Source organism: Macrotis lagotis, chromosome 1 (genome assembly GCF_037893015.1).
Source record: "Macrotis lagotis isolate mMagLag1 chromosome 1, bilby.v1.9.chrom.fasta, whole genome shotgun sequence".
Taxonomy (NCBI): Eukaryota; Metazoa; Chordata; class Mammalia; order Peramelemorphia; family Peramelidae; genus Macrotis; species Macrotis lagotis.
In genome coordinates, this window is record NC_133658.1 from 432158433 (window position 1) to 432172102 (window position 13670).

The following is a 13670-nucleotide window of genomic DNA, read 5'->3' on the forward strand; positions in this document are numbered from 1 at the left end:
CCCTTTCCCCCATTCCCCTTTATCCTATCCCTTCTCATTTTTTTTGGTAGGGTAAAATAGATTGCTATACCCTATTAAGTGTATATGTTATTTATTCTCTGAGAGAGAATGAGAATGAAGGTTCACTCATTCCCCATTGCCTTCCCCCATTCCACTCCATTACAAAAGCTTTTTCTGATCTCTTATGTGAAATTTCTTAGCTTCTTCTTCATCTCCTTTTCCTTCCTCCCAGTACTTGCCTTTATCACCCATTGACTATCTTTTTACTGTATTATACCATTATATTCCACTTCTTCCTGTGTCCTGTCTATATATGCTCCTTCTAACCACTCCTATAAATGAGAAAGTTCATATGAGTTTCTTCATCCCATGCAGGAAATAAACAGTTTAATATCATTAAGTTCCTCATCATTAGTCCTTCTCATCCACCCCTTCTCTGGTTCACCAGAGTCCTGTACTTGGAGATCAAACTTTCTGTTCAGCTCTGTTTGTTTCAATAGGAAAGTTTGAAAGTCCATCTTTTACCCTGAAAGAGGATGTTCATTTTTGCTGGGTAGTTGATTGTCGGTTGTAAACCAAGATCTTTTGCCTTCTGGGATATCATATTCCAATTCCTAGGAGTACTTAATGTAGATGCTGCCAGATCCTGTGTAATCCTGACTGTGGAGCCTCAGTAGTTGAATTGTGTGTTTCTAGCAGCTTTTAGAATTTTCTCTTTGATTTGGGAGTTTTGGGATTTGGCTATAATATTCCTGGAAGATTTTCTTTTGGGATCTCTTTCAGGAGGTGATTGGTGAATTCCTTCAAAATTTCTATTTTACCCTCTGCTTCTAGGATCTCAGGGCAATTTTTTGTATTCTTGAAAAATGAAGTCTAGGCTCATTTCCTGGTCGTGACTTTCAGATAGCTTAATCATTGTCAAATTATTTCTTTTGGATCTATTTTCGAGGTAAGATGTTTTTCCAATGAGATGTTTCACATTTTCTTCTAATTTTTGGCTTTTTTGGAAGAGTTTTATTTCTTCCTGATTTCTTGCAAAGTCATCAGCTTCCTTTAGTTCCATTCTGCATTTGAAGTTATTTTCTTCAGAGAACTTTTTAATCTCCTTTTCCAGCTGGCCAGTTCTGCTTTGTAAGGCATTCTTCTCCTCATTTGCCTTTTGTTTTTCTTTTTTCCATTTGACCTAAACTGGTTTTCTTAAGTATTTTTTTGTATTTCTTTCAACAAGCTGTTGATTTGGTTTTCATGATTTTTCTACATCACTCTCATTTCTCTTCCCAATTTTTCCTTCACCTCCCTTAATTGCTTTTCAAAGTTTTTTTTTTTTTGACCTCTTTCATAGTCTGAGCCCATTTTGTATTTTTCTTGGAGCTTTTGGATATGGAAGCTTCAATTTTGTCATCATCTGAGTTTGTATTTTGATCTTCCATGGGACTAAAATAGTTCTTTATGGTCAGATTCTTCTTTTTCTGTTGTTTACTCATTTCTTCTGACCAAGACTAATTTACAGCACTTCCATGGCTTTGGGATTTTTCTTTGGGACACCCCACTAGGACCTTATTCCTCCAAGGTCTTATGCTCTCTTGCCTGTGTTTTGATATATAGATGACAAAAGCACTACCCTCTGCCCTGGAGCTGTAAGGAGAGGCCTTGCTGAGCTATCTTAGTATGGAAGCCCAAACTGTAAGCTGGATCTGAGTGTGGGCAAACAACAGAGTCCTGTCCCTAGGGAGAGCAGAGATATTTCTGCCTTCTCCCCTTGCCTCCTTACTATCTGTACTCTGGAGGTGCAGGCTGGTTTCCCCTTATTCTCGCTGCTGGTTCTGCTGCTGGTGCTCCTCACTCCATATTAATTCTGGTCTAGCCGAATTCTCTCCCTGTCCCTTCAAGCTGTTCCTGGACTGTGCTGTGACTGGGGCTTTTTCCAACTACTGGTCCTGGTGAAACACACCTTTCCCATGGAACTTCTAAGTTATCTTGGACTGGGAAAATGTATCACTCAGTGTTTTTCTAAACTTTGGCTAGTGTCATAATTTGCCAGCTTCTGGATCTTCCTGGGGAAGGAGTTCCTGGGAAATGCTGCCTTCACACTGCCATCTTGGCTCCCTAGTCTTGTTAAAAAAAAAATCTCTTTGACGTATAGACGTAACAGTGGTATTGCTGAGTTAAAAACTATAGGTGGTTTTATAAACCCTTAGGGCATAGTTTCAGATAGCTTTCCAGAATACTTGAATCAGTTCACAATACCAAGTACAGTACAATAGTCTTTCAGTATTCCTACATCTGCTACTATATTTGTCATTTTCCTTTTCTGTCATATTAGTCAACCTGATGGATATGGAGCAATCCCTCAGTCTTGTTTTAATTTACATTTCTGTAGTGAGATAAAGAATTTTTCATATGACTTTGGATAGCTTTGATTCATATCCTTTGGCCATTTATCATTTGTTAGGAACTCTTAATTTTTATATATTTGACTTAATTCTTTTAAATTTTTTTTTATTTAAAGGAGTGTTTAAGTAACTTGCCCAAGGTCACACAACTAGGCAATTATTAGGTGTCTGAGACTGAATTTGAACTCATATACTCCTGACTCCATTGTCCACCTAGCTGCCCCTTAGTAACTGTTAAGAAAGAAAACAAAGTTGGTTTGGTGTAATCTCTTCATGATAAGCCACCTAGCTGCCCCATTAATGCATTTATATTTGAGAAATAAGACCTTTATCAGAGAAATTTGTAAAAAAAAACCCTATTCTCCCCCCTTATATTGTCTTTTCACTTTGTCCACATTCAAATGGTTATTGCTTCTGATTGCTTCCTTTCCCATCCACTTGCCCTTCTATCAGTGCCTTCCTCCTCATTCCCTCTTATTTTTATCCCTTTCTTCTTTCCTGTAGGGTAATATAGATGTCTTCCCAATTGATTGTGTATGTTATTCTCTTTTCAAGTCACGACAATATGATTCAAGCACTCCCTCCTCCTATTCACATCCACCGTAAAAACGTTTTCATGCCTCTTTTATGTGAGATAATCTATTTTATTCTTCCTCTCCTTTTCCTGTTTTCTCAGTGCATTCCTTTTATTTACTCCTTGATTTTATTTTTTTAGATATCATCCCATAATATTCAACTTACACCCATGCTCTATGTATACTCTCCTAATTTCTTTTCTTTTTTCTTTTTTTATTATATTTGTTTTATTTTTGTACAAATGATGTTTTTTATACATTACTAAAATATTCTTGTTTAAGAGTAAACATAATACCCCCTTCCCCCCAAAAATATATACCCTCATTAGCAATAAAGGAAAGAGGAAAAAATAAAAATTAAAACTAAAACAATGATAATAGGTAGGGGCAGCTAGGTGCTACAGTAGACGGAGCATTGGCCCTGGAGTCAGCAGCACCCGGACCCAAATCCAGCCTCAGATACCTAATAATCATCTGGCTGTACGGCCCTGGCCAAGCCACCCAACCCCATCTGCCCCACAAATCCCCCCATCCAAATAATTAATAATGATAATGATGATGATGATAATAATAATAATAAATGTGCTTCAGTCTATGTTCCAACACCACCAGCTCTGTTGTGGGTGGATCACATTCTTTAGGATAAGTCCATCACAAAAGTTACTTCCATATTTTTCCACTGTTGCCATTGTTGATCACAACTCCCTCCATTCATACTTCCCCACTACCATACACTATATTTTCTCTCTCCTTTCACTCTGTCCCTCTTCTTAAATGTGCTGTAGGGTAGTTGAGTGGCACAGCAGACTGATCACTGCCCTGGAGTCAAGAGGCCCCAAGCCCAACTACCATCCCTGGCCCTGTGGTCCTGGACAGGCCATCCAATTCCAGCACCTTGCAAGAAGTAAAAAGAGAAATTGTGTTATATCTGACCACTTTCCCCCATGATCTACCCTTTTCTCCATCACTCACATCCCCCCCCCCTTCCCCCTGCCCCCCTTCTCTCCTTTTTACTCTAGATGTCTATACCCTATTGAGTGTGTGTGTGTGTGTGTGTGTGTGTGTATATATATGTATGTATGTATGTATGTATGTATATATGCTGTTTCCTCTCCAAGGCTCCTTTGATGAGAGCAAAGATTACCTCATTCCCCCTCACCTTCCCCCTTCCATATCATTGCAATACCTCATTGTAATAAAAAAAAGTCTTATTTTTATTTTTTTTAGGTTTTTGCAAGGCAAATAGGATTAAGTGGCTTGCCCAAGGCCACACAGCTAGGTAATTATTAAGTGTTTGAGGCTGGATTTGAACCCAGGGCTGATGCTTTATCCACTGCGCCACCTAGCTGCCCCAAAAGACTTATATGAAATGTCTTAGCCTATTCCACCTCTCCTTTCTCTTACTCCCATTACATTTCCCTTTTAGCCACTGACTCCATTTTTACAGTGTATTATATCTTCAAATTCAGCTCTCTCCTGTGTTTCATCTATAAAAGCTCCTTCTACCTGCTCTATTAAATGAGAAGTTTCTTATGAGTATTCTCAATATCATTTTTCTATGCAGGAATACATGTATTTCATCATTAAGTCCCTCATATTTTACCCTTCTCCTTCACTCTCTATGCTTCACCTGAGTCCTGTATTTGAAGATCAAACTTTCTGTTCAGCTCTGGCCATTTTAGCAGGAATATTTGAAATTCCCCTGGTTCATTGAAAGTCCATCTTTTCCCTTGGAAGAGGACATTAAGTTTTGCTGGGTAGTTGATTCTCGGTTGCATTCCGGGTTTGCCTTCCGCAATATTATATTCCAAGCCCTACATGCCTTTAATGTAGTTGCTGCTAAATCCTGTGTGATCCTGACTGCAGCTCCACGATATTTGAATTGTGCCCTTCTGGCTGTTTTGGAGTTCTGGAACTTGGTTATAATATTCCTGGGGCTTGTTTTTTTTTTTTTTTTGAGCTTTCTTTCTGGGGGAGAATGGTGGATTCTCTCCATTTCTATTTTACCCTCTGCAATTTTCCTGTAGGAATTCTTTAAAAATGATGTCAAGGTTCTTTTCCCTTTTTCATGATTTTTAGGTATCCCAATAATTTTTAAATTATCTTACCTGAATCTTTTTTCCAGATCAGTTTTTTTTTTCAATGAGATGTTTCACATTTTCTTCTAATTTTGCATTATTTTGGTTTTGAAGTATTGTGTCTTGATTTATCTTAAAGTCAGCAGCTTCTCTCAGTTCCATTCTACATCTGAAGGATTTGTTTTCCTTAGAGAGCTTTCTTATCTATTTTTCCATCTGGCCAATTCTGCTTTATAAAGCATTCTTCTCCTCAATAACTTGTTGAACTGTTTTATCCATTTAACCTATGCTGGTTTTTAACATGTTATTTTCTTCACTATTTCTTTGGATCTCCTTGACTAAGCTGCTGATTTTTTCATGTTTTTTCTGCATCTCTCTCATTTCTTTTCCCAATTTTTCTTCTATCTCCCTTATTTGATTTTCAAAATCTTTTTTGAGTTCTGTCATAGCCTGAGCCCAATTTTTGTTTTTCTTGGAGTCTTTAGTTGCAGGAGCTTGGAATTCCTCATCTTCAGACTGAGTATTTTGATCCTTCTTGGGATCATAGACAATGTATTTCTCAGTGGTGTTCCTCTTTTTTCTCTGTTTACTCATTTCCCCAGCCTGTGCCTGGTTTTGGGGTGCTTTCTGAGCTTTTGAGCATTATTGGGACATGCCCCCCCACAAGGATCTCCATGTGTGAAGCTCTGTCTTCCCTCCTGTTCTATGAATGACCACAAGTGCCCCCCTCTGCCATGGGGATGAAGTGGGGGGGCCCTGCTGTTCTATGGGGGTCCTAGACTGTGATCAGCATCTGAATGTGGTCAGAGCCCCAGAGTCCTGTTCCAGGGGCAGAGGACAGACCTTGGCAGTCTCTCTCCACTCCCCTACCTAGACTGAGTACTCAAGGCTGAGTTGCTTGCGCAGGTGCTCACTCTGGCAGAGGCCGCCTCACTGATCTTTCAGGTTGTGCCTGATGCTCCCTGGGGTGTAGGTCAGGAAACTGGCCCTCAGTGCCGTAAGCTGTGGCTCTCAGGCACCCTCGGCTGCTCTGGACGGCTGAAGTTCCTTCACTCTGGCAGGCCTCCCCTCCAAGCCTTTCCGCTATTTTCCAGGTTACCTTGATCTGGAGAATTGCCTCACTGGATACCTTTGTGGATTCTGCCCCTCGAAAACGTAGAGTCCTAACTGTATGAGCTTTGAAACATCATAGAGAGCACCTAAGAGAGGCACTTCTTCTGTTGCCATCTTGGCTCCGCCCCCTAATTTCTTAATTATGAGAAAATTTTTAGGAGTTAGAAGTATCATTTTTTTTTCTTTGTGGAAATGTAGATTGTTAACAAAATTGAATCTCTTCTAATTTCCCTCTCCTGTTTATCTTTTTATACTTTTGTTGAGTCTTGTATTTGAAAATCATATTTTCTATTTCTTGTTGATCTTTTCTTCAGGAATGCTTGCAAGTCCTCTATTTCATTGAATATCCTTCTCCCCCTCCCCCCCCACCATGATAATACTCAGTTGTTCTGAAAAGGTGATTTTTGATTGTAATTCTAGCTCTTTTGCCCCCTGGAATATCCTATTTCAAGCCCTCTGTAGAAATTGTTGTCCTGAGTATGACTTGTATGATATTTGAATTGTTTTACTTTGGTTGCTTGCAATATTTTTTTCCTTGATCTGGGAGCTCTTAAACTTGGCTGTAATATTCCTGGTAACTTTCATTTTGGGATCTCTTTCAGAATGTGATCAGTATATTATTTTAATTTTGTATTTCCCCCCTGAGTTCTAGAATATATCAGGGTAGTTTTCTTTGATAATTAATTGAAAGATGATGACTATACTTTGATTATGACTTTCATGTATTCTTGTAATTCTTAAATTATCTCTCCATTCCCTATTTTCCATGTAAGTTGTTGTTTTAATGAGATATTTCAAATTTTCTTCTATTTTTTCATTAAAAAAAATTTTTTTTTGTTGCTTCTTGATGTCTTTTGGAACTATTAGCTTCCAATTACCCAATTCTAATTTTTTAAGGAATTATTTTCTTCAGTTAACTTTTTTTTAGGTTTTTTTTTTTAAGGCAGTGGGGTTAAGTGGCTTGCCCAAGGCCACACAGCTATATAATTATTAAGTGTCTGAGACTGGATTTGAACTCAGGTACTCCTGACTCCAGGGCTGATGCTCTATCCACTGTGCCACCTAACCACCCCTTCAGTGAACTTTTGTTCCTCCTTTTCTATCTGACTAATTCTACATTTTAAAGAGTTCTTTTCTTTGGTACTTTTTTGTGCCTCTTTACAAAGCTCTTGACTCTTTTTTCATGATTTTCTTTCTCACTCTCATTTTTTATTAATATTTTTATTTATTTTTTTCAGCAACGTGCAAGAGTAGTTTTCATCAACTTTTTTTGCACAGTTTTGAGTTTTTAAATTTTTCTCCTCCCCTTCCCTCTATGAGAAAGCAATATAATAAAGGCTCTATATGTGTAATTATGGTAAACATAGATCCATGTTAATCATGTTGTGAAAGAAGAATCAAATCCGAATAGCAAGGGAAAAAACATCTTACAGAGGACAAAACCGGACATTTTAAGACAAGTTTTAGAAATTGAAGATAATAAGCTTTGGTCTTCATTAGTTCCTTCTCTCTATGTGGATGGTGTAATTATTGTACTGTTGAAATGGATAAGTCCATCATAGTTGATCATCATCCAATGTTGATTATCACCCAACATTGCTGTTGAAGTATATTGTTTTAGTTTTGCTCTTTTTCACTTAACATCAGTTTATGTAAGTCCTTCCAGGTTTTTCTGAAGTCCCACTCCTCAAGATTTCTTATTGAACAATAGTAATCTATCAGATTCATATATCACAATTTGTTAAACCATTCCCAAGTTGTTGGGCATCCCCTTAATTTCTAATTCTTTGCTACCATGAAAATTCTTTTTTACCAATTTTCCTGTACTCCCCTCCTTTTTTTTTTAGGTTTTGGTAAGGCAAACGGGGTTAAGTGGCTTGCCCAAGGCCACACGACTAGGTAATTATTAAGTGTCTGAGACCGGATTTGAACCCAGATACTCCTGACTCCAAGGCCGGTGCTTTATCCACTATGCCACCTAGCCACCCCCTTCTTATTTGTTTTTTAAAACTCTTTTTGAACTCTTCTATGCCCTGAGACCAATTCATGTTTTGCATTGAGGCTTTGGATGTAGTAGTTTTAACTCTGTTATCTTCTTCTGAGTTTGTGTTTTGATCTTCCTTGTCACCATAGTAATTTTCTATGGTCAGGGATTTTTTTGGGGGACGGTTGCTGTTGTTGTTTGCTTATTTTTTTTTGCTATAATGTTAAATTAAATTAAATTTGGGCTCTGTTTCCAGGGTATAGGGGTACTGTCCCAGGCATTAAGTTTTCTTTGGACAACTGTTTTCAGAATGATTTCTGGGATTTTATAAGTTTCCACTTCTTTCAAGGTGGTATGAACTAAGTTTGTTGTACTCTTGTGAGTGACCACAGTATTCTCTTGCTCCCTGTAACTATGATCAGAGCCCTTTCTCCCCCATCAGCTCTGGTGTGCTAGTGCTCCTCCTTGCCCTGGGACTAAGATCCAGAACTGAAACTTGGATCTTGCGTATCGGCAGTGCAACAGAATTTATGGCTGCAAAGGGGACTGCTGTAATCTCCTGTTTGGACTCTTTACCATCTGTGGGCTGAGATGTCTGACAACTGCAGTACTCTTTATTTAATATAATTTTGTTTTCATATAGTTAATGATAGGAATTATATTTCCACTTTTCTTTGTGAAATATATATATATATATATATATATATATATATATATATATATATATATATATATATATATATATATATATATATATATATATCCTAAGACATGATTGGTTTTTGTAAAGGTGGCCTGTTCTGGTGATATATATGTATAGTTTTCTCTGTTTTCATTTAATAATTGCCATTATCATTACCAAATTAAAAAAATACTTCTTATTTTTAGTTAAATGTATCTAAGACTGAAAGCAACAAATTGAGATTTGTATCATGTTAGTTTCCACTATTTTCATAATTCATTTAACTGTTCCTTTAAATATTTAAAGTTATCGCATTTGGTTTAAGTATTTTAAACATTGAAATCAATTCATTGTCTTTGGTCCCTTTCAGGAAAATGTAGGTTTTTGTTTTTTTTTTCTCTAATTAAGAGTCAGTTTTTACTCTTGCCTTCTCTGCTTTCCTGCTTCTTCAGGTTTAACTGAGGCACAAATAGATTTTTCTCCAACTCCTTATTTTATGTCTTTTGTGCCCCATATAAGCAATATCTTGGTGAATTTTACTTTCTAAAATCATTATTTTAACTTTTTTCCATTTAATGTTACATTTTCCCAGTTTATATTCACTGTTATAATAATTGAATTTTAGTTTTCCTATGGTTATCATATAGTTCTTGTGGAAAATCCATGTTTTCTTCTGTTTGTGGTTGTTATTGACTTAGTTGGCTTTTTTTTGGGAGGGGGAGCTCTTTAAATCTTTTATAAATTATTTACACTAGTTGATATTTTATTTACTTCCTTCCCTTCAATTCTTGAAGTGAGGTTTTGTGCCAGGGCCAAGATGTATCCCTTTGTTTTATACTGTCATGTGATTGGCATCCCAACCTGTTCTTGCTTCTGGGTCCCCTGGGTTCCTCTGCTGACTTTTATGTTTGCCTCTGTGTTCTAATTTAGAGTGGTAAATCTTCAGTTTATTAGGGACTTTGGATCCCTTAGACTTCAAGTGCTTTAATATTTCTGACTGATCTGATCACTGCCTGCTTTTAAAAGTTCCCATATACCTCCATTGTTCTACTCCAGTACTTTTTTATTTCTTTTAAATGTTTTAAACTCCATGCTTTCTTGGGAGATTCTGTGAATTCACTGCTTCTGAAAGTGCAGATTGTTTTGGATGAGCTAGTAGGCTAGGCTAAGCTTTAGGTACTCCCTTTCTTATTGACTCTTTTTAAAAATTTATTTAAGGCAGTGGAGTTAAGTGACTTGCCCAAGGTCCCACAGCTAGTAAATGAATTATCTGGGGTCATATTTGAACTCAGGTCCTCCTGACTCTGGGGCTTGTGCTCTATCCACTGCATCACCTAGCTGCCCATCTTAATGACTTTTGGTTACTATTTTGTATAGTTCTAGGGAGAAAAATGTGATAAGATTCTTATCACATAACTTGATTCTTAGGCAGTCTGGGGCAAATTACAGAATTGGGATGTACTTTTTAAATTACTGTGTATGTAGCTGTACTTTTAAATGAATTTGGAAGCTGCATGACCATCCTTCCATTAGAAAGTTATTTGACCAGTTAATTGTTTTTGTTCCTTTAATGAGAACTCTGGGTAGCTGATATTGCCAGGAGTTAACATTAAATTTTGGGCTATAAAGGTAGAATTGTTATGTAAGTGTGACCTTTGGTTTCTGAAACTTTTCATACATAGACAAATAATATCAACTTAGCTTAGTATTTAAAATATGGAAGAAAAGAGAAATAAATCGTTTACTTTTTTTCCATTTATGTTGTGAATCTTTTAAGAGGTCTATTAACAGGTCTACTAAGTTGTTATTTTTGTAGTCTTGTAATTTAAGATGAGTCAGGTCTTTGGGCAAAACTTTTTTAAATCATTTTTACTATATATTTTGTTGAACACATAACCTAGAATGAGGATTTAAAATAATTTATCTGTTTAATTAAAAATAATTGTAGGGGCAGGTAGGTGGTGCAGTGGATAGAGAATGCTGACCTCTGGACTCAGGAGGAACTAAGTTAAAATGTGACCTCAGACACTTGACACTTACTAGCTGTATGACCCTGGAAAAGTCATTTAATCCTGATTGCCTTACACCCCAACCCCCCACCCCAGGTAGGTGGTGCAGTAGATAAAGCATCAGTCCTGGAGTTAGGAGGCCCTGAGTTCAAATATGGCCCCAGACACTTAATAAATACTTAACTGTGCCTGAGTGACAAAAAACTGTAAAATGTTAAAAAATTGATTAAATTGATTTCTCATAAAATAATTTCTGTATATTTTAAAAGCTTCCTTCACAGCTTATGGATGAACCAATGATCACAAAGGAAATGTATGAAGTTGCTATTTCCTTGATTCAGTTTTTTGACGAATTGGATATGAAAGAGAATGGGTAAGAAAAACATTTTTTTAGTTAAAAATCATTATTTTTATAGTCTATTATGATAGCAATGTGTGCCATGATTTAGGGTATTTCCTTTTTAACATTCTAACATTTATTAGTAATATTTCATTTGACACATTGATTCAAATAGCATGACTTGAATTTATTTTTTTACTCTAAGGGGAAGTTGGGACTGATGGTTCTAAAATCTGAGAGGGTCTAATGAAAGTATTGAATCTTTTTAATGATAGAGAAGTCTTGTGTCTATGCTAGATTTAAATGATGCTTAAGAATTACATTGATTTACATTGATGAAAGAAACTGATGATCTTTGTTTTCTAGCTTGTTTTTTCTAATAAGCTTTTGCAACATTATAGATAGTATTCAATTTATAACTATATAGTACTCTAAAAACTGAGATGCTTGGAATTAGAATTCATTTCCCCATAGATATAGTGTTGGAAAATAGTTTTTAGCTTTGGAAGAAACCTCTGTGGGAAAGTTTTATACAAGTTCCAACTTTGGATTTGGAGAATCAGAAGTATGAGGTATGAAATGAAGTTTGCTATATGACATAATCATAGTAAACTTAGAAAATACATAATGGAAGGAGGGGGCGGAGCCAAGATGGGGACAAGGGATCCAGTCTTAGGCACTCTCTGATAAAACGTGAAACTAAGGACTCTAAACTTTCGAGAGACAGAACCCACAGAGGGACCCAGTGAGGCAGTTCTCCTACTCAAGGTAACCTGGAAAAGGGCAGAAAGGCTCTGCTCCCCAGGGTCGGAGGGGTGGCCTGCCGGAGGGGTGGCCTGCTGGAGGGGTGGCCCGCCAGAGCAAAATAACTTCAGCCTCCCAGAGGCAGCCCCAGGGCGCTAGGAGCCAGGGCTCACGGCAGCAGGGGAGTCTCCTGAGCTGCACCCCGGGAAGCACCGGCACAAAGTGGGGAAACAGTGGGGGACCTCTGCTAGAGCAAGCATGTGGAGCCCAGCCCTCAGGTCACACAGCCAGCAGCTTGGTCTTTCAGAAGCCCAGATCCGGAAACAGAAGCAGGTGGAGCTGGTAAGGAGGAGCCCCCAGGGCATGAGCCCATTGAGCTGAGGGAGGGGAGTGAAGAGAGAGAGACTGCAGAGCTCTGTCCTCTGCCTCTGGAACAGGACTCTGGGGTTCTGACCACATTCAGATCCTGATCCCCCATAGAACAGCAGGGCCCCCCCCACCGCTTTTGGTCATTCACAGACCAGGAGGGAGAACAGAGCCTCACACACTGAGACCCTTGTGGGAGTGTCCCAAAAGCTCAGGAAGCACCCCAAAACCAGGCCCAGGCTGGGAAAATGAGCAGGCAGAGAAATAAGAGGAAGACCATTGAGAAATATTTTGCATATAAGCCCAAGAAGGATCAAAATACTCAGTCTGAAGATGAGGAAGCACAAGCTCCTGCATCTAAAGACTCCAAGAAAAACAGAAATTGGGCTCAGGCTATGACAGAGCTCAAAAAAGACTTTGAAAATCAAATGAGGGAGTTGGAAGAAAAACTGGGAAAATAAAGGAGAGAGATGCAGGAAAAAACATGAAAATGAAGTCAGCAAGCTTAGTCAAGGAAATCCAAAAAAATGCTGAAGAAAATAGCATGCTAAAAACCAGCTTAGGTCAAATGGATAAAACAGTTCAAAAAGTTATTGAAGAGAAGAATGCCTTAAAAAGCAAAATTGGCCAGATGGAAAAAGAGATAAGAAAACTCTCTGAGGAGAACAAATCCTTCAGACAAAGAGTAGAATTCAGGGAGATTGACGAATTTACCAGAAATCAGGAATCAATACTTCAAAACCAAAAAAATGAAAAATTAGAAGAAAATGTGAAATATCTCATTGAAAAAAACAATTGATATGGAAAACAGACTTAGGAAAGATAATTTAAAAATTATTGGAATACCTGAAAGTCATGATCAGGAAAATAGCCTTGACATCATTTTTCAAAGAATTACTACAGGAACATTGCCCTGATATTCTAGAAGCAGAGGGCAAAATAGAAATGGAGAGAATCCACCAGTCCCCCCTGAGAAAGAGATCCCAAAAAACCAACCCCTAGGAATATTATAGCCAAGTTCCAGAACTCCCAAGTCAAAGAGAAAATATTTCAAGCAGCCAGAAGGACACAATTCAAATATTGTGGAGCTGCAGTCAGGATCACACAGGACTTAGCAGCCACTACATTGGAAGCTCGTAGGGCTTGGAATATAATATACTGGAAGGCAAAAGAGCTTAGAATGCAGCCAAGAATGAACTACCCAGCAAGGCTGAATGTCCTCTTCCAGGGAAAAAGATGGACTTTTAATGAACCAGGGGAATTTCAAATGTTCCTTTTGGAATGGCTGGAGCTGAACAGAAGGTTTGATCTTCAGATACAGGACTCAGGTGAAGCATGGAGTTTGGAGGAGAGGGGGAAAATATGAGGGACTTGATGATGATGTTT

At 37.9% G+C, this 13670-nt stretch overlaps 1 protein-coding gene across 2 annotated transcripts in view; it reads left to right on the plus strand.

Moving 5' to 3' along the window:
- Nucleotides 1-13670, plus strand: part of TDRD9 (tudor domain containing 9) — a 191194-nt gene that overhangs the window by 72737 nt on the left and 104787 nt on the right. For both annotated transcript variants that reach the window (XM_074213215.1, XM_074213216.1), the window contains one exon: nt 11104-11207. In XM_074213215.1, coding sequence (XP_074069316.1) covers nt 11104-11207 — 104 coding nt within the window. The remainder of the gene's footprint in view (nt 1-11103; nt 11208-13670) is intronic.